The sequence below is a fragment of the Sardina pilchardus genome, chromosome 21, assembly GCF_963854185.1.
Source record: "Sardina pilchardus chromosome 21, fSarPil1.1, whole genome shotgun sequence".
Taxonomy (NCBI): Eukaryota; Metazoa; Chordata; class Actinopteri; order Clupeiformes; family Clupeidae; genus Sardina; species Sardina pilchardus.
This window is the reverse complement of record NC_085014.1, coordinates 4761962-4781966: the sequence shown is the minus strand read 5'-3', so window position 1 is coordinate 4781966 and position 20005 is coordinate 4761962. Positions and strand designations below refer to the sequence as shown.

Here is a 20005-nt window from a genome sequence, read left to right as displayed (position 1 = left end):
CAGGCATACTTACTTTGGTCCAATACAAAACACTTCTTTGTCAATTCAGCAAATGAATCCCCGTGGTCATCTACCTATACCCTACCTATCATCTATCTATTTCTTGAATTTCCCCTTGGGGATCAATTAAGTATCTATCTATCATCTATCTACCTATCTGTTCAATATGTCCACTCAGAAACTCTCTAGCTCTACCAAACTGAAGATAAACACAGTGGCTAGGACCAAGCCATAAGCAAATCCAGCCATTTCAGCACCAAAAAAAATGGTAGGCATGCCATTTGATGATGAGTAGTGGTGGGAGAAAAAATCGATTCTGTCCAGTATCGCGATATTTTGTGCATGCAATTATATCGATACGAGTAGCTCAAAGTATCGCAATACTTAATTATATATTCAATTATCTATTTTACTTTTATTTGAGGCGAGTTTACTCAGGGTTTACTCTGATCACATTAAATATGCTAGATAGATAGATAGATATATAGATAGATAGATACTTTATAGATCCCCAAGGGGGAAATTCAAGATATTACGCTCACAAGGTGGCGCTTGTTGTGGCGTTTTATTTTGCATTCAACAGCAATTTCAAATCGAAAGTGTGGGTGTGTTTCGGTTTTCAACAAGAAGCAAATAGTAAGGACCTTAATATGCACCATGCCATGACAAAGTGAGTTGAACAGTGTCATTTTCCTTATTTTTTGTAATGCCTTCGAACAATATGAGAGACATGAATAGCAATATATCGCAGAATCGAATCGCAATACTTGTGGTATCGCAATATGTTTAGAATCGCAATAATATCGAATTGTGGCCCAAATATCGCAATAGTATCGAATTGTCATTCTTTTGCCAATTCCCACCCCTAATGATGAGCACAGCTCAAATAGCGGCAGAACGACTGCGAGGCCTGGTGAGGGTAGACACAAGTGCTCTGGGGCCGTTTGCACAAAACATCTTACGGTTCCCGTTAAATATGACCCGTAAGGCTTAATTTGTCCTTAGGTAAATATTAACTGCATTGAAAGGGATTCTCCAGCATGTCAATTCTACAATTTCCACAGAGATTGTTCAACAGCTGTAACTAAAGGTCCCTGGTAGGCTAACAAGACATCTGCATGAATTCTGCTAATGTTAGCCTACCACTAACGTTATGTAAACAGCACAATAACAACACAGCACGCTTTTGATAGGCCCACACCACATATATTTGACAGAGGAAGCATATTAGCAGAGGTTTCATTTTCAGTTGGCAAAAGCGGTCAAAGCCCATATCAATGCAAAAAGTCTCTTCACTAAGTCTCACTTGGTTTGGATTTTCTTTTTAGATTTACTTGAATACTGTGCTATGTACCGGGGGTTGAACTTGAAGCAAAATTATAATTATTGCACTACTTTTTGTATTGGTTTTATAAAATAAGTTTGTGAAATTTCAACAGTAAAGTTCTGTATTTCGTCTTCACATTCTGATTCCTAAACAGCACAATTTCTGGGGACATGCAAACCTGTATTACCATCAGTCCCAGAGCAGATTCTACAATATTATTATTATTTTCATTATTATTATTATACAATATTCACTCATCATGACAGTGAAATAGACCATCATAAGTCACTCTACTGCAGTATTTTTTTGTCCAGTCCATTGGACTGAAGTTTGCCATCAGGGTCATCACAGCTCAGCTATGCTTGTCAACGCTGTCACTCTACAATAGCTCAGAGCAGTCCATTGGAGCCAATCAAACAACTCAAATCACCACACATGCACCTGTCCAGTTCAACCAGTCGTTTCTCCCTCCTCCACAAACCTATCTGCCGCTCAACAGAAACTCTATGCACATGATATCTGGTCAGGCATTAGCCGTCCAGCAGATGAGCAGTCCATCCACTCAGGTCAGTTCTGGCACAGGGCACCACCACAGCAGTCTCTAGGACAATGATAGTGCTGCTTGCAAGTGTTCATCACACCCACTGATCTATAAAGAATACCATAGATCATTGATCATACCAGAGAGGGTTAAAGCGGAGCGAGAGGCGCAAACGTTCAACCATTTCCGTGTTCTGTTTTTGCAAAGGGGAGGGGGGCGAAATCCCCCTTTAAGCAGACCTAGAAAGTGCCGTTACATTTGAACTGAACTGCTTGCCAATCTGACAGAGATCGATATCCCACTATGACGTCTTTGCGACACGCCTCTTTAAGCAGACAGGAACGGTTCGAATTTTGCTTCCACAGAATTGCATTATGTTGCTCTATCTTGTCAGTAATGAAGGATTTTTGATCACATCATGCAACAACAGCACAGCAAAACAATCATAGGCTGAATCACCATGGCAGCGCCTCTGAATGTTTGCCATTGTCCAACTCCCAGAAATCAAAGATTCTAGAGAGTAGCGCTCTATGATCTTTGCCAGAAATGCTTTATCTGACAAAGACTGGGGAGAAGAAAACCTGACCCAAGTACTCAGTGCATAGCAGAAAACAACAAACCCTAAATCAAGGGGAGAATGTGTGTCTGAAAATTATGTAGTTGTGCATCTTTTTTTACTTGTGCATAAGAGAATATGGCCCTTAGGATGCTATCACCCATTTTCAATGACATTTCAAAACTTTTCCATGCATTTCCATAGATGTTGATTAGGCCTAAATATCCATGACCTTTCACAAACTAACAACAAGTACAAAACCTCCAGTGGTCAGGCCTAATTATCAATTATTGAATGAAAATCTAACAACAACTTTTTAATAGTTGGCTAGAGAGCAACTCAGGGAGCTTGAGAGACAATACCACAAAATAAACAAACAGATAGAGAAAGAGCGAGAAGCAGACAGACAGAAATGCTCGCACTGACCTGCCCTGGCTGGAGAGCGAGGCTTTCGAGGACTTCTTTAACCATAACCGGGGTGTGCAGCAGAGTCTGCTGGCCAGAGTTGGAGCCGGTGCTGGTGCCGGTGGTCGAGGTGGCGGCAGTCCTCTTCGGAGCGGTGCTTCGGAGTCCCAGGGGAGAACACAGCCTCGCTAACGAGCACAACTTCCTCCAGCAGAGCCGATGTGGCGGTGCTGGACATCCTAGAGCCTGTGTGGCCTCTGCCCACAAACTGCCTGCCAGCCTGCACACCAGGCCATTACCACGGAGACACATCTGAACCCTGACCTGAATCTGTTGTGTAAAAGAACACACTATGGTGAGACACAGCTACACAAACACACTCTAAGTGGTGTACATGGAGATTCGTTTGGCTTGTCCTGTATGCCTATAATTCTACAGTTCTCGTAGCTGTTTGTATGACAGACTGTAGGTGCCTCTCATTTAGAGTAATACGTCCTCCCTCGCTCCTCGGGCCTCGATCCTCACTGATGTACATAAAGAATGATTGGGCGGCAACAATGATAGTCTATCCCTTCGTCTATCTTTAAATGTAGATCAGTGAGGATCGAGGCCCGAGGAGCGAGGGAGAACGTATAAACTGTAAATAAGAGGCACCCTATGTGTTGGTTGTCAGAGCAGATCCAGTAGCCTACGAGTTTCCCCAAAAATGGGAAGTAGCCTATGTGTTTTGGAACTGAAGTCTTAGAAAGGAATAGTAATGTTCACCGAAGCAGGGGTGGTTCAGTGATACATGGTCAGTTTTATTCCCACTATCCGCATATCTGGATACATATTCCTTCCTGAGATCGTGAAGGATATTATTTCAAAAATGTACACGCAGACATCAGAATAACAGAGAGAGAGAACAAGTTAGCGATCACGCAAACAGGGGATGTCCTGCACAATGTTTGGGAAAGCAGAGCAGACAGATAACTTACTCCTACGAGGAACACTACTTTTACGAATAATGTTCAAGACACGTTGCGTATTTTCAGACTCCAAATCACTCTTTATCGCAAAGAGAAAGGGGTATTTTCCTACATATCTCCAGCTGTCAGAACGGTAATGCTGGACAGTAAAGGACATGCTCCGGTACACCCCAAAATGAGCCCTACGCGAAACGTAGATACAAACATTGTGTTCCGCCCAAAGAGGGAAACTAGACAGTTTAGCTAGTCGACTTCGACCGACCGGCGACATTCTCTCTAACGTTCATACTGATATGAAAATAATACGATTTTATTGTTTTACAGTTTTTACATAACGTGAAATAACCAACCGATTTAGCCGTTGCTAATCATTAACTGAACTGATAGCATTTTCGAAATCCCCCGCTCTGTGTACATCAGCGTGTTCTGACGTCATGTGACGCAGCCTTGTCCTCGTCCAATCTGTTATTGCGACGGGAGTGTGGCTTGTGTTTGAAAATCTTCGCGCTGAGAACTTCCTCCTGCTCTCTGAATAGCTTTCATTGTAGTTTAAATATACGTATTTGTGGAGTTCTGCTATATCGTGATTTCACATTCTGTTAAGGTATGATGATTTCATTGTTTTGTCTGTCATTTTTGCTGTTGTTTGATATTTTAAGGCTGACGCTAAACCCCAGACAGCTCCAACAGTTCTTCCACTGACGTGAGGGACCTAAGCACGAACTTAGCTTAACGTTACAGCTAAAATGCTAGCTACCAGTATTTATTCAAGTAGCACTACAGCTTGTAGTAAACCGTAATCATGTGTTGTGCACACATATTGTGATTATTTACGATATGCTTGCAATACTTCCTCATAAACAAGACACACGTTGATATCAACATTAGCTATGCATGTTTGCCATTTTAGCCCATGAGAATCTGTCATGTTATGTGTAGTAGCTAATTATCCAACTATGCCAGTTAGCGCTAGCTAATTCAGCGAGTCTAACCCAAATCTAGTTGGCCCGAGGACGAAGATATTGCATTGTGTGCTAACGGATTTGGCATCGAGCCTACTCATGTTAAGTTAAGAGTTGCACAGATCAAAATAAAGTAATTTCGTTGACAACAGTCTGGGTTAACGTTATTTAACCAGCTGCTTTGTGTCACCCTTCTTGGCTGTACTGATATGTTGTACTGATCAGCATCAACAGATGCAAACTAACGTTGCTACTTATCACTGTGCATGCGTGCCTTTTATTAATCATAGCTGATCGTCTTGAACAGTTGACGCCACTGCTCTGAAGCATTACAAGACCGCCAACAGACAGGATGGGGGGCCCAGATGTGTGCAGCCACGTCAAGGTGGTTGTCCGTGTGCGACCCCCGAACGAACGGGAGCAGACGTCTGGCTTCAAGAGGGTGGTTCAGGTGGTGGACAGCCACATGCTCATCTTTGACCCCAAGGAGCAAGAGGTGACGTTTTTCCGTGGGCAGAAAATAGCCAACAGAGACGTCCGCAAGAGAGCAAACAAGGACCTCAAGTTCGTGTTCGATAACGTCTTCGGGGAGACCAGTGAACAGGTGGAAGTGTTCGAAAACACCACCAAAGGAGTCGTGGACGGTGTTCTCAATGGGTACAACTGCACAGGTGAGGAGAGCTTGTGTTTACGTGGTCAAGGCTGCTATATTGCTATCATTACTTCATCGCTCTATAATACTATATTTCTGGCAATTATGTCAATGTTGACATTGCAGTGGTCATTCAGAGCTGCTTGTAAAGCTAACAGCAATAACAAATCGTCCTTCTTAGGGGCCTAGAATTAAAGGGTGACCCCTTCATCACAGTGGCAGTTTTTTGTTATGCTGGACCTTGGAAGGCGAGTTCACCCTGTCCCTCTGACAGCCGGGGTGACAGAAAAGAGGACTCTGGCCTTTACCTGTGACAGATTGTTAAACACATTGCATGCAAATGTGCCAGGTCCTCATTTTTTCCCCCAGTAATGTTTGACAGAGACTTCAGTTCTTTTGTGGATAGGGGTCATCACTGTGTTCCCTCCATGAGTCACGCTGTTGCGCAGTGTTTGTGTGAGCCTTCTCATCAGCATGAGAGGAGGGGAGTTTGTTTGGTGAATGCCAGGCTCTTGGATGTGTGAGGCTATTCACTGTTTTTTTTTTGCAAATTATATATTTTTTGACTTAATTTATTTTTCTCCCTCCCCCGTTGTGTGTCAGTTGATGACGTGAAGCAGGTGATGTGGTAGCGAAGGTCTGTTCGGTTTCTCTTTTGTTCGCGTCTTTCAAACAATCAGCTGAGTCCATGAATGAATCTTTTCAAACAAGCTCGCCAAGGTCACACTGTACACTCGGCAGAGCTGGCATTCTTAGAGAGTGACTACTGCTCAGAGACATGGCAACAGTGTGTGTGTGTGTGTGTGTACGTGTGTGTCCTTGCTACAGTCATGTCTCGTTGCCATCAGCTATTGAACTGAGAGAAGAGCTCCTTCTGCATTCTCTGGTCAAAGAGGCAGCCGTTAAGAGATTAATCATTGCCTCATCACTGGGACATTACCATTCAAATCTCAGTTGTGTGCTGCCCTCGCAACACAAGGTGTTCTGCCATGTTTATCTTTAAATCATGTTTTTATTACTGCCATAAGCTCATAAATTGTCTAGCTCCAGTAGCCTATTTGTTTTGGTTTAGATCAAATTCAAATTGTATTAGTCCCATATGATGTCATACATAGTATAATTCATGCAGTGAATTGCTTAGTGCAATGCTCCATCTTGAATGATAATAAGGCTTAAAAAGCCTTAACACTGAGATAAGGCAGAAAGTCCAGTGTACACAAAGATAGATGGATGGATAGATAGTTAGATGCATTGGTACTTAGTGGTGTGGGTGTGGGGTCCAATGAACGTCTATATTTGAGATGTTCTCATATGATGCAGAATAGGGATCTCTTCCTAGTCAGTGCCCCCAGGGGATATTATCTAGTGATCACATTTGGTAAGCAAAACCACTCTTTTTCTGTGTGTGTGTGTGTGTGTGTGTGTGTGTGTGTGTGTGTGTGAATCCCTGACCGGCAACCACAATGACTCAGATGTTCCTAAATGTTCCAGTGTTACCATGAGCAGTAGACTCCTCTTGGCCATGCTGGAGTGTGGCAAAGTGGGTGTGGGGGAGGGGAGGGGAGGGTGAGTGGTTTCATTTTGGTGATGTGGCAGAATATTCTTTGAATAAATCCTTCCAACTGCCACCCTAGTCCCTCCTATCATGCTCCACCCTGGCAGAGCGCGATCTCGTGCGTTAGTGCTTCAGCACTGCAGGCTGGCAGGAGGGGGGCAGACCGTCTATGTCCCAATGCACTCATGTGGGCAGCCGTGGTGCACGGGTTTGGGCTTCGGGCTTGTGACCGGAGGGTTGCCGGTTCGATCCCCGACCAGTCCACCACGGCTGAAGTGCCCTTGAGCAAGGCACCTAACGCCTCACTGCTCCCCGAGCGCCGCGCCGCTGATTGGGCAGGCAGCTCACTGCTCTGGGTTAGTGTGTGATTCACCTCACTGTGTGTGTGCTGTGTTCACTAATTCGGTTAAATTGGGTTAAATGCAGAGAAACTAATTTCCCTCACGGGGAAAAAAAAAGTATATATTCTATTCTATTCTATTCTATTCACTCTTCTGAGCTCTGAGGTGCGTTCAAATTCGGCAAACGGTGGCAAACACTCTTGGTGAACATGTTTTCTTTGAACAGTTACATTTGAACGATTTGGCACCGACGTTCCATTGCTAACGGTAAATTGCATTGTTGCCTTCGTCAAAACTCACGTCCGGTTCCACTGTACGTTCGCAGAGAACTACCTCCTTCCAGTCTGTTTGCGATTGTTTGACGAACGTTTACCGAAAAACTTCAAGCTAGCGGAATACTGTTTGCAAACGCTCACAAACGTTCAGCCTACTGTATGTTTGCGGATTTGACGGCACGTCTGAGCGCTGGTTCTGTGCCCCCTGTGCAGTGTTTGCGTACGGGGCGACGGGGGCGGGGAAGACCCACACCATGCTGGGCTCCACGGACAACCCCGGCGTCACCTACCTCACCATGAAGGAGCTTTGGAGCCGCATGGAGCAGGTGAAGGACGAGAAGGTGTTCGAGCTGGCCTTCTCCTACCTGGAGGTGAGGGGAAACACACACACACACACACACACACACACCACATCCTCACAGGGTGTTTGAGCTGGCCTTCTCCTACCTGGAGGTGAGGGGAAACACACACACACACACACACACACACACACACACACACACACACACATCCTCACAGGGTGTTTGAGCTGGCCTTCTCCTACCTGGAGGTGAGCGGAAACACACACACACACACACACACACACACACACACACACACACACACACACACACACACACACACATCCTCACAGGGTGTTTTAGCTGGCCTTCACCTACCTGGAGGTGAGAGGAAACACACACACACACACATTCTCACACACTCACAAACACACACATACTCACACACATCCTCACAGGGTGTTCGAGCTGGCCTTCTCCTACCTGGAGGTGAGGGGAAACACACACACACACACACACACACACACACACACACACACATCCTCACAGGGTGTTTGAGCTGGCCTTCTCCTACCTGGAGGTGAGGGGAAACACACACACACACACACACACACACACACACACACACACACACACACACACACACACATCCTCACAGGGTGTTCGAGCTGGTCTTCTCCTACCTGGAGGTGAGGGGAAACACACACACACACACACACACACACACACACACACACACACACACACACACACACACATCCTCACAGGGTGTTTTGAGCTGGCCTTCTCCTACCTGGAGGTGAGGGGAAACACACACACACACACACACACACACACACACACACACACCACATCCTCACAGGGTGTTCGAGCTGGCCTTCTCCTACCTGGAGGTGAGCGGAAACACACACACACACACACACACACACACACACACACACCACATCCTCACAGGGTGTTTGAGCTGGCCTTCTCCTACTTGGAGGTGAGGGGAAACACACACACACACACACACACACACACACACACACACACACACACACACATCCTCACAGGGTGTTTTAGCTGGCCTTCACCTACCTGGAGGTGAGGGGAAACACACACACACACACACACACACACACCACATCCTCACAGGGTGTTTGAGCTGGCCTTCTCCTACCTGGAGGTGAGAGGAAACACACACACACACACACACGCACACACACACACACACACACACACACACACACACACACACACACACACACATCCTCACAGGATGTTCGAGCTGGCCTTCTCCTACCTGGAGGTGAGCGGAAACACACACACACACACACACACACACACACACACACACACACACACACACACACATCCTCACAGGGTGTTTTAGCTGGCCTTGTCCTACCTGGAGGTGAGCGAAAACACACACACACATCCTCACAGGGTGTTTTAGCTGGCTGTGTCCTACCTGGAGGTGAGCGAAAACACACACACACACGTCTTCACAGGGTGTTGTCTGGAGGTGAGAAAGAAAAAAAGCAAAAACACACGCTCACACTCATCCTCTCATACACACACTCAAACTGATTCTTCATTTCATGGCTCAATGCAGTACCTTGTGAAACACCTGAGAAACAGTCGTGGTCAACATGTTTTGTCTGAACGATTCAATTCTACAGATATTTGTGTACACGTTCCATCGCAACAGTAAGCCTGTGCCCAGCACCTCCGTGTGTCTGTAGAAAATTGCCTCCTCAGTTTGCAAACGTTCCCCAAATGTTTGCAAATTTCAACACACTGTTTATGTGCTTTGTTTTTTTGGGGGTTTTATGAACGTTTTTATGTGTGTGTGTTTTGTAGGTGTATAATGAGCAGATCCGGGATCTCATGGCTAACTCAGGACCGCTAGCCGTGCGAGAGGACAGCACCAAGGGAGTAGTGGTGCAGGGGCTCTCTGTGCATCAGGTACATATGTGTGTGTGTGTGTGTGTGCTGTTGCGTGTGTTTTTTTTTTCTGTCAGTCCTCCACGATTTTGATTCTGCAAATTCAAGGATGTCATACAATTAGATCTGTAGGGTGCTTATTTGCAGTTGTTTTTATTTTAAAATTGTTATCAAAATCACCACAGTTTTACTCAGTCACAATATAAGAAAATTCAGTCAGTGTTGGTTGAATATTATTTAGGAATCCCCACATACAATTGGGATTTATTTATTTTTGTTACTATTATTTTTTTGGAAGCTGATGGTGGACTGGTGTCTGCAGAGAGCTGAAGTTCTGTCTTGGTTATGACTCATTCTGGCATCATCGTACGTCGTGCTGTGGACTCAGCCTCTTTGAGATGAATGAGTACACTCCATCACCCTCTTTCTCTCCCTCTCTCTCTTTCTCTCTTTCTCTCTCTCTCTTTGTGTCCTGTTTTTATTCTCTTTCTCTCCTTTGGCACTCTACCTATCTATCTATCTGTCTGTCTGTCTATCCATCCCTCTGTCTCCCTCTTTGTAGCCCAAATCTGCGGAGCACATTTTAGAAGCGCTGGATTTCGGCAACAAAAATAGAACCCAGCACCCTACAGATATGAACGCCACCTCCTCGCGGTCCCATGCAGTCTTCCAGGTACACACACACACACACACACACACACACACACACACACACACAGCCTTGAACCTCAATTAGAGTGCAATGACGCAGCAGTAAATATAACTGAACCTATCTGAATGAATCTATCACATAAAGGCACATGACTCAGGCATTCCTCATAGCTGAGTTTATCTTTCATGCTGAAAAGGATATACTGTATGGTCAGACCTTGACTATTTGATAATGGGGGTGGAACAGCATGGCCATAAACTTAACTTACTGCCAACTTTTTAGTTTATGTGTCACGTTTTTGATGTGTGTATTTGTTATTACCCGTAATTTCCCGACTATTAGCCGCGGCCTATACATTGATTTTGCAAAATGTCTTTAGCTATGAGGTTAATACAGGGGGGCAGTTAATATGGTGTTAATATGGTTTTGTTTCTTTTAGCTTGCATAAAACACTGTCCTGCGGCTTATACACAATGCGGCTTATATGCAGGAAATGACTGTATTTTGTGATGAGCCATGTTGATTGTTATGAGTCATGTTGATTGTGATGTCTCGCACTTACCACCGAGTTGTTAGTCTTAATGTACGATGTTGTTGTTTGCGTGTGTATTTGTTGTTGTTTTGTTGTGACGTGGTGGTGGTGCGTGGTCTCGTGCGCCCCCAGGTGTACTTGCGGCAGCAGGACAAGACGGCGAGCCTGAACCCCAACGTGCGCGTGGCCAAGATGAGCCTGATCGACCTGGCGGGCTCCGAGCGCGCCAGCGCCACCAACGCCAAGGGGGCGCGGCTCCGCGAGGGCGCCAACATCAACCGCTCGCTGCTCGCGCTCGGCAACGTCATCAACACCCTCGCCGACCCCAAGGTAGGCCGGCAGGTTCAAAGGGTCAAGGGTCAAGGGTAGGGATGTAACGATACACTCAACTCACGACTCGATATGGATCACGATTTTTTGTTCACGATACGATTTTATCACGATTTTTTTTTTTCATATTGATGCTGTTTGAAGAGGTTGCTCCAAAGAAAATCAAATTGCACCACTCCCTCTCCTTCCAAAGTATTACGTCCTACACCTCTCCTCTTAAAATAAATGGCAGGCCCTACTGCCCTGCAAAGCAAAAAGGCAGTAACTATGCAGAGTGCAAACTGAAAAAAAAAAAACATTTTAAAGTTATGCTGTTGCTTAGCCTTATGGTTGTAGTTAATGTAGCAGTTATTGGAGGTTCTTTTTTTTTTTTTACTTTACATTAGCTTATTTTTGGTACTTATCAATCTTTATAACAACTTTAATGTCATGAAATTATAATAACTAATTTTCGACCAAAAATGCAGTTACTGCCTTTCTGCTTTGTAGGGCACTGTTATATGCTACATCATTATAGTTGTTCAAGTGCACACACTAAATGGAGAGCTAGGATTAAAATTCAGACTGTGCCTTTAAATAGGCAACTTTTTCCATCTATCAGCACAATGCTACAGTAAGCCATTTCCACTAAAAAAATCAGCTCCATATTATGTGCAAGACTGATGTTTACCAAGCATGCAAACGTGTTAATCTCTTAGCACTATCGTCATACGTTTTCTCATAGTGAGATGGCTATCCCGACATATGTTCTGATGTACATGGGACGCACGGAGGTGAACGGCGGGACAAACACGAAATGACAAGGTGTTAACTAAAAAATTGAGTAGACCTAAGGTCGACAGGCTTTGTGGTTAAAACGATGAAAACCAGTAGGTTAGTCTGTCACAGCTAACTTCGTTCAAGCACAGTAGCTTAGACTAGTTTACACGCGCAGAAATTAAAAGTCAATATCAGCATCACAAGATTGCTGTCAATATCGGAAAATCCAGACATGTCAAACTGGACGCGAACGCGTGGCAAAAACAAAACAACTTCATAAATGATGTCTTTTTCAAACCTTGAAAACATCACATTAAAATCCAAGCATTTTCAAGGATTTCAAGCACCCATACGAACCCCGACACACACACTCTAGTTCAAAGTTGTTGCCTACCGTCGTCTTCCCTCGTTCTGTGCCCCGTAGGCCACCTAGTGACATAAGTCACGTGACTCATCGCGATTCATTTTTTCTATCAACCGGTGCGAATCGTCACGCATTTGTATCGATTTTTATTCGTGTCACGATGCATCGTTACATCCCTAGTCAAGGGTCATGCTGTCTGGGAGGCAGGGCGGGCCTCAGTTTGTTTTACGAATTGCGGGATTTGATGATTGTTTGGTGATTATTTCTGAGACTCGGGTGTGTTTTCAGCCACATTGATTCCGGTTTGAAAACGTATCAGAATCTCAGAAATAATCACGTTATGCAGTCAGCTTAAGACTGCTGCAGGCAGCTACATGATGTCGAATCCACCTAATGACGTTCTAGGCTATTTCCAGTATGTTGGTGACTTGGTGTGGCCAATCTGTGGGTTTTGGTTGTTGTGGTTAGCAGTGATTTGGCTGTTTTGGTGCAGAACAGCTTGGCGTCCGTTAGGCTGCTCTTAGCTGTGCATGAGGACACCCAGTCAGCATAAGGTTCAGTTTGATATGCTCATGGATCATGTGATGTTATTTTAGCTGATCCTTCACTTTTTTGGTGCCATTTGTGAAGATGTCAACACGTACTTGTTGTATCACGAGATCTACTAAATGCCATGCATACATGTGTGAGGATATTTCTCCTCAAAGTGAAAATCTGTCTCGTCTAGTAGTATCCAGCTATAGCCAGCATGACTGAAGAATCTGACTAAATCAGCGTAGATGATTTTTTAAATGTGTGTGTAGCAGCATTTTGGGTGTCTGCTGGAAACAACAGTACCACACAATTACACCGTTTCCCCTGAAAACACAACAGCATGTCCGCCACACTTCCGTGTGCTGATTTTTCTATGTGTGAGTAGCAGCATTTTGATAGATAGATTGATCCCAATTCATTTTGGGTGTCTGCTGGAAACATACTTGGTTTAAAAAAAAAAATATCACTAGTTAAAACATTTCAAAATACAGTACACCTGGATCATTTTGTGTTCTGTGACTTTCAGTCTATGAAAGGCTATTTTTCACATATTTCATCATTGAAGATGTCTTAAAATAGTGTTAAATATAATCTTGTGTCGTCTCGTGGGCTCTGTGTATTGTCACACCCCTAGTATTGGGTTAGCATAGTCATAGCCATTGAGATAAATGACTGGGCTGAATAATCCTCATTCCCTTCAGATGTGTCCAATTCTTCCATGGGTGGCCCTAGTGTGTGTGTGTGTAGGGTCCTCTGTGTGAATTCTCAACTCTGGTCCTGTGGTTTGTCTTGGAGCAAGATCACGCTCCCCACCCTAATGCCTTTGGTTCGGTTCACAAGCTACGACGCTGTTCTGGAAGTGAGAGAGAGTGTGCAGAAGTGTGCAGCTGGTCTCTGTGTAGTTTATGATACCTTTACCAGCACCATGTCTTGGCCGTGTGTGTTCTCTTGTGTACGGCCAAAGCTGTTGAATGTGTAGATGTGGATGTATCGGTGACATGCTCCTAAACACACGTCCTCGCCCGCAGGCTGTAAAAGCGGCGACTTTGACAAGTAGGCCACTTCCTCTCCTTCCCCTGTAGACCACACCGCGGTGGGCTTGGTTCATTGTCCTGGGATGGACTGTGAGGGGGCCGGGACACAAAGAGTTGAGATTTATTTGAATTTGTCTTGTATTATTTTTGAGATTTTTTTTGTTTTGTTTTGTTTTTATGTTAGTAACAGATTCTCAGTCGTGCATTGCAGCAGCACACTGTAAAAAATAAAAGCTTGTGACAACGTGAAATTCAATGGCAACCTTCTGCATTCAAAATTTCATGTTTTCCCAACAAAGATTTTTGCGTTTTCGCAACTACAAAAATGCTGTTGTCTTTACGAACAATTGTTCGTTCTGCCAGTGGGCACAACTTAAAATTCATCATTCTGCCAACGTAAGTTTGTTTGTTGAGTTAACAATGATGTGATTATCCCAACTACAAAAATGCTGTTGTCCTTACAAATAGTTTTTAGTTCAACATAGTACAAAATGTTAGCTAGTAATATGATGATTTCTTTGTTGACTAAACCCATTTTTCCCCATTTAAGCTGCATTATACAGTATAAGCTATTAACAAAGCAAATCCACATACAAAAATGTACACTTAGACAATTTATTTTCAAATTATCAAGACAGAATATTAAATGAAGAAAATTACAGAAAAGAGGCCTCTTTTCAGAATGATTTTCTCGGTCTTGATCAGTATTTAAATTCACAGGTCTTCAAAGAACAAAGAACATTCTGCAGTAAAAAAAATTGTCCTATAGCAAATATTCCATGTCAAATGTCACATTGTAAGCCTACAGTATATATGTTTTGCTAAGAGAACAATACAAATGGGTGTGACATTTCACAAATACTAGCCTCCCAGCTGAAACAAAGACTGTAACTGTAACAATGTTTGTAACATTCTACAAACTTTTCAGTCACTAGCCAGCAATTAGTCAGAGATGACTGAGCATTACTTTTTTTTTTTGCAATGTTAGGCAAAACCAAGCTTTTTCTTTAGGGATCGCACACGGTTAGAGCATTTTGGGTCAATGTCCATGAAAACCTTCTGAAGTGTTTCAAAGGTGTACTTAAGGTGCTTAGGATAAGGAATGTTGAGTGCATAAAGGAGGCCAAGAAGGTAGGCCAAGGCAGTGGGAGTATCCGGAAGGTCCTCTACTGCTATTGATTCCTCCAAGATGACTGCGATGTTTTGAATCTTGGGAGATGAGGCTTCAGCCACACAGTCCTCAAGGACATACAGAATTCCCACAGAGACTCCCTTGGCAGCCACGTCATCTGAATCAGTTTCCTGTTTGAGGACATAAAGAAATATGATTTTCAATTCAAACTCCCATCACACAAACTACATGCTCTTACATGTTAAATGTTCTTGTAGAGAGTTAGGCATCCCCTCTACATCTCAAACTGACACACACACACAGACACAGACACACACACACACACACACACACACACACACACACACACACACACACACACACACACACACACACACACACACACACACACACACACACACACACACACACACACACACACACACACACACACACACACACACCAGGCAATTAACTTTCCATCCCTCTCTCAAGCAGTCCGAGGGTAAAACACAAATAAACTCTCCAATTTCCTATTTTTCACTTTACAGGTAGATCTAAAAAAAAATGTATTGTGGAGAAGTTTGTTAATTTCAGTAATTCGATGCAAAACATGAAACTCGTATATTATACAGATTCATTACACATTACGTGAAATATTTCTAGCTATTGTTTGTGTTAATTTGAATGATTATGGCTTACAGCTAAACAAAACCCCAAATTCAGTATCTAACAAAGTTAAACCAATACAAAACTGGATTTTTAATATAGAAATGTTTGCCATCTGAAAAATAATATTCACACATACAGTATATGCCCACAGTATAAGTCTGGCCTCTTTTTGCATGGATTACATCAATGTGGCGTTGCATTGAGTCAACCCACCTGTAGCACTACTGAGGTGTTATGGAAGTCCAGGTTGCCTTGATGGAGGCTTTCAGCTTGTCTGCATTGTTGGGTCTCATGTCTCATCTTCCTCTTGAGAATACCCTATAGGTTCCCTATGTTGTTCAAGTCTGGTAAGTTTGCTGGCCAGTCAAGCACTGTAATCCCCATATTACCAATACCTAAGTTTAATGACCATGGAATTACTGCTTCATTGGCCTGCAACCTCGCCTGACCTGAAACCCATAGAGAATCTATGTGGTGCAGTATTGTCAAGAGGAAGATCAGAGGTACGAGATACAATAATGCAGATGTACTGAAAATTACTTTTAAAGGAACCATAACACCTCTGCAGTGCCACATGCGGATTGGCTCCATGCCACACCACACTGATGCAGTGTTTCATGCAAAAGGACAGCAAACTAAGTATTTATGGCATATACTGTACCTGAACATGTTTTTCAGAAGGCTGACATTTCTTTATTAAAAGCTATTGGTTGTAGGTGATATTCTGATTTGTGAGACACTGAATTTGGGGTTTTCTTAAGCTGTAAGCAGCCATCATAATTAACACAAATAATGGCTAGAAATATTTCACTTAACGTCCAATGAATCTATATAATATACAGTACAAGTTTCATGTTTTACATTGAATTACTGAAATTAACACATTTTTCCACAATATAACATTTTAGCATCTCTATGCTTGTAAAATCGAAGTTCTATTAATGACCATTAATACTTACAAGACACTGTTTGAAAAGTTGATTAGGATCTTCACGTAGGAACACAGGAAGTCCTTTCATGGCTGCTTCCTCGCGGTGTCTTACAATGTTGGTAGTCTCAAACAAAAAAATAGAAAGAGTTCTAATAACAGCAAGACGAGTAATTCAACACATTCAATTTCATCACACTAGGTGAAAGTATAGTGGTTTGGTAGTGTAGTGTACTGTGCACACACCTCATCATCAAGCCTTCTCAGTATCTCATTCAGATCCTTGCCAAACTCTGTTTTTCGGGCTCGGTACAATCTCAGCAGGAGGGGGGCATATTTTTCAACTGCAGCTCTGAATGTTCCAACTAAGTCTTTATTTGTAATACGGAAAAACTCCTCACCAATCTGTTAAATGCAGGAAAAAACAAACATGTACAGAGGAATAGTCATACATTGAGAAAATGTGTAATGCTGACCTGTAAAAATGGAAAATTGTTTAGAAGTATTTACAGCCATTCCTACCTGGTCTTTAAAGAACAAAGCTGGCCATCTATCTTTCAAATCTTGCACCATGGGCTGTTTGTCAACAACCTCCTTTCGCCTCAGTGAGAAGGTCAAATCCATTTTCTCTTTGATGAGAGACTCATCTAATCTTGCCTTCTTGGATGCCTCCACTAGAAGCAGTCTCTGTTCCTCCAGTGAGGCTTCATCTTGGTCATTTGGGTGGTCTGGTGAAGGGTTGGTAGAAGGGCTAGGTGAACAGCCAGGCGAAAAGTCAGGTGAAGCGCTAGATGAAGGCCGCCCCGGAGAACCTAAACTTGCCGTATCCAGAGACGATATAGATCCAAGAGACTGAGTGTCACACAGTTCACTTACAGTGACAGGCACTTTCCACTTTATGTGCAAGATTGCACGACCCTTTGGTAGTTCAGCTATATCTGATAAATCACACAGCGCATTGTCCAAGTCCTCAAATTGTAACGAAAAGTCTCCTTGCAGCTGAAGTTTTTCTCGTAAGAAGTCAATCAGTGCATCTGCAGACTGTGGCTCTTCGGTAAGTTTGACACGTCGCGCCTCGTTAGCAGATACAATGACACGAAGTAGCAGTGCCTGCAGAAAAGAGTTGTGCAGGTTAGTTAAGAAAATGATCATGACATATTTAAAGGAACACTTCACCGTTATTTCATATTAAACTACGTTATTCCCTTAACTAAGACGAGTTGATACATACCTCTCACGTTTCAATGCGTGCACTCACTGCCTCTGGCGCACGGCGCTACTCTGATAGCACTTAGCTAGCCCAGTTCATTCATTAGGATCCTAACAGAGATGAAGTTAGAAGCGACCAAACACCTCCATGTTTTCCCTATTAAAATACAGCTGCACGAGTAGTCACACGACCAAGTATGGTGAGACAAAATAAAACGTGTGTGACTACTCATGCTACTGTATTTTAATAGGGAAAACATGGAGATGTTTGATCGTTTCTAAATTCATCTCTGTTTGGATCCTAATGAATGAATTGGGCTAGCTAAGTGCTATCAAAGTAGTGCCGCCCGCCAGAGCCAGTGAGTGCATGCATTGAAACATGAGAGGTATGTATCCACTCGTCTTAGTTAAGGGAATAACATAGTTTAATATGAAAAAACGGTGAAGTGTTCCTTTAACTTTTAACATTCGAGCATTGTAAATACCACTTACCATTTTCTCTTAGCATAAGTGTGTCCTAGGTGTCACCCAGAGCTTTCCTCCAACTGCATAGGCTGCCAAGGGATAGTAATGATTCAGGTCATCGATTTCAACAATAACCACTTCACTATAGTCACTGTACTCAACTTGACAAGACCTATAGTGCTAAAAGTACCATGCTGTGAGTCTCATTCAAATAAATACATGTAACCTAGATACCACACAAACATCACTACCTAATACCACTTGATATATTGTCACAATGTATCACAACATAACACCATATATAGGGGAGACTGGCCCTGAAGTAATGGATATATGACCAATGGAAGTCGCTTTTAGTCTGCTAAATGCATAAATGTACCTGACTAACAATCAACACTATTTCCATAGCAATAAATAAAATACATTTTCACATAAAGATAACCAAATGTGTTAAAAATGTTTCATGTTATTGCCTGCATGACAAGTGTAACAAACGTCTAGTATGTTTAGCCTTGGCAGAGAAGACATGTTTTCACTACTTTCTTTACTTAAGCCTACCTTACATTGACAGACTTTGCAAAGATTTGGAAAAGATTTTTTAAAGACTACAGTCTCAGACCCTCTCACATCTAAAGACAATTCATTGAGTTTTTAGTCACAGTCTAGTCACAGGCCAGTCTCAGATTAGGATTTTGCAAAGACTGTGGGTCACTATTTACAAGACTGCTGCTTCCTTCAAATTATTTCCATCGTGCAATAGGCTACACGTCATCATTAACAGGAAATCACATGATAGCCTACTCATATCAAAGTATTTTTTTCGCGTTTCTGCAGCATTGTTTGATGTGTGACATCACTAACAGATATAGAGTTGTTCTGTCTCGTAGAATAGCCGACTAATAAATGATAAGAAATGAAATCACAAATAATCATATAGGCTACAGCTGTCGCCTATTTTGCCCCTTCCTGTTTTCGTGTTCGCGAGAGGTTACTATTGGTTTTTAATGTTCACGTCACTATTTGCATGAGCCACGACTGAAAAGACTTCCGATAATATCAAACATGTTTGATATTATCGTAACGGCAAAACTAGAGAAAGACTGCCTCCGACGGACTTAAAACCGCTAAGATTGGCACCTTACACTAAACGATTTAGATGACGGGAGCGCGCTGCGATTCTAGCACAACTCTCAAGATTTCCACCCGATTTTGGAAATTTAGTCGCCGACTGTTAAAACAGGCCAAAATCGTGCAATGTAAGCCAGCCTTTAGTTAAGCAGAGGGCATTGTTTGGAATATAATTGACAACTGAGAAATAATTGCCATGACCAGAACCATAAACCAAGGAGTGCTGTGTGTCATTAACCCATTCTGCATATATTTAACACATTAATAAGTAAATAGGCTAACCCATCGATGAAAACGTAAATTCCCTAATTCACCTGTCAATATGGGCCATTGAAATGAAAACGGCATGTTGTATGGATAACGCGAAAACATTGGGCACCTACATCTTCAAGACAAGTATTAGCAGCTAATGGAAGAGTAGCAGCTAATCTAGTATTGTCCAGGCTAGCTGATAGTCTACATAAAAAGACGTCAGCAACTAGCCTAGTTAAACAA

The 20005-nt window shown here is 43.0% G+C and overlaps 3 protein-coding genes across 7 annotated transcripts in view; 1 reads left to right on the top strand and 2 right to left on the bottom strand.

Moving 5' to 3' along the window:
* Nucleotides 1-4183, bottom strand: part of mettl15 (methyltransferase 15, mitochondrial 12S rRNA N4-cytidine) — a 109087-nt gene extending 104904 nt beyond the window's left edge. Inside the window, exons 1-2 of one of the 2 annotated variants that reach the window (XM_062524450.1) lie at nucleotides 4148-4183; nucleotides 2851-3159 (exon numbers count right to left, since the gene is read on the bottom strand). In XM_062524450.1, the coding sequence (XP_062380434.1) occupies nucleotides 2851-3141 (291 nt within the window). In that variant the 5' untranslated portion in view covers nucleotides 3142-3159; nucleotides 4148-4183. Of the gene's footprint in view, nucleotides 1-2850; nucleotides 3160-3806; nucleotides 3955-4147 lie in introns of those variants that run through there. The other variant, XM_062524448.1, reaches the window with a different exon arrangement.
* A 96-nt stretch (nucleotides 4184-4279) lies between these two features.
* The window catches only part of kif18a (kinesin family member 18A), a 49716-nt gene continuing 33990 nt past the window's right edge, over nucleotides 4280-20005 (top strand). For all 4 annotated transcript variants that reach the window (XM_062525081.1, XM_062525078.1, XM_062525080.1 and 1 more), the window contains exons 1-6: nucleotides 4280-4401; nucleotides 5067-5430; nucleotides 7796-7953; nucleotides 9709-9813; nucleotides 10355-10465; nucleotides 11109-11306. In XM_062525081.1, the coding sequence (XP_062381065.1) occupies nucleotides 5112-5430; nucleotides 7796-7953; nucleotides 9709-9813; nucleotides 10355-10465; nucleotides 11109-11306 (891 nt within the window). In that variant the 5' untranslated portion in view covers nucleotides 4280-4401; nucleotides 5067-5111. The remainder of the gene's footprint in view (nucleotides 4402-5066; nucleotides 5431-7795; nucleotides 7954-9708; nucleotides 9814-10354; nucleotides 10466-11108; nucleotides 11307-20005) is intronic.
* Nucleotides 14068-17454, bottom strand: LOC134069374 (uncharacterized). The gene is made up of 5 exons (XM_062525337.1): nucleotides 17231-17454; nucleotides 16955-17113; nucleotides 16740-16835; nucleotides 15054-15299; nucleotides 14068-14085 (listed from the first exon to the last, which is right to left on the bottom strand). The coding sequence occupies exons 1-5, from the start codon at nucleotides 17330-17332 to the stop codon at nucleotides 14068-14070; spliced, it is 621 nt and encodes a 206-aa protein (XP_062381321.1). The 5' UTR covers nucleotides 17333-17454.

Coding starts and splice junctions, on each gene's coding strand:
- LOC134069374 (XM_062525337.1), bottom strand. CDS start 17,332: ATGGATTTGACCTTCTCACTGAGGCGAAAGGAGGTTGTTGACAAACAG. Junction 16,836..16,954: donor TGAGAAGGCTTGATGATGAG/GTGTGTGCACAG, acceptor TTTTTGTTTGAG/ACTACCAACATTGTAAGACA. Junction 15,300..16,739: donor AACTTTTCAAACAGTGTCTT/GTAAGTATTAAT, acceptor GTCCTCAAACAG/GAAACTGATTCAGATGACGT.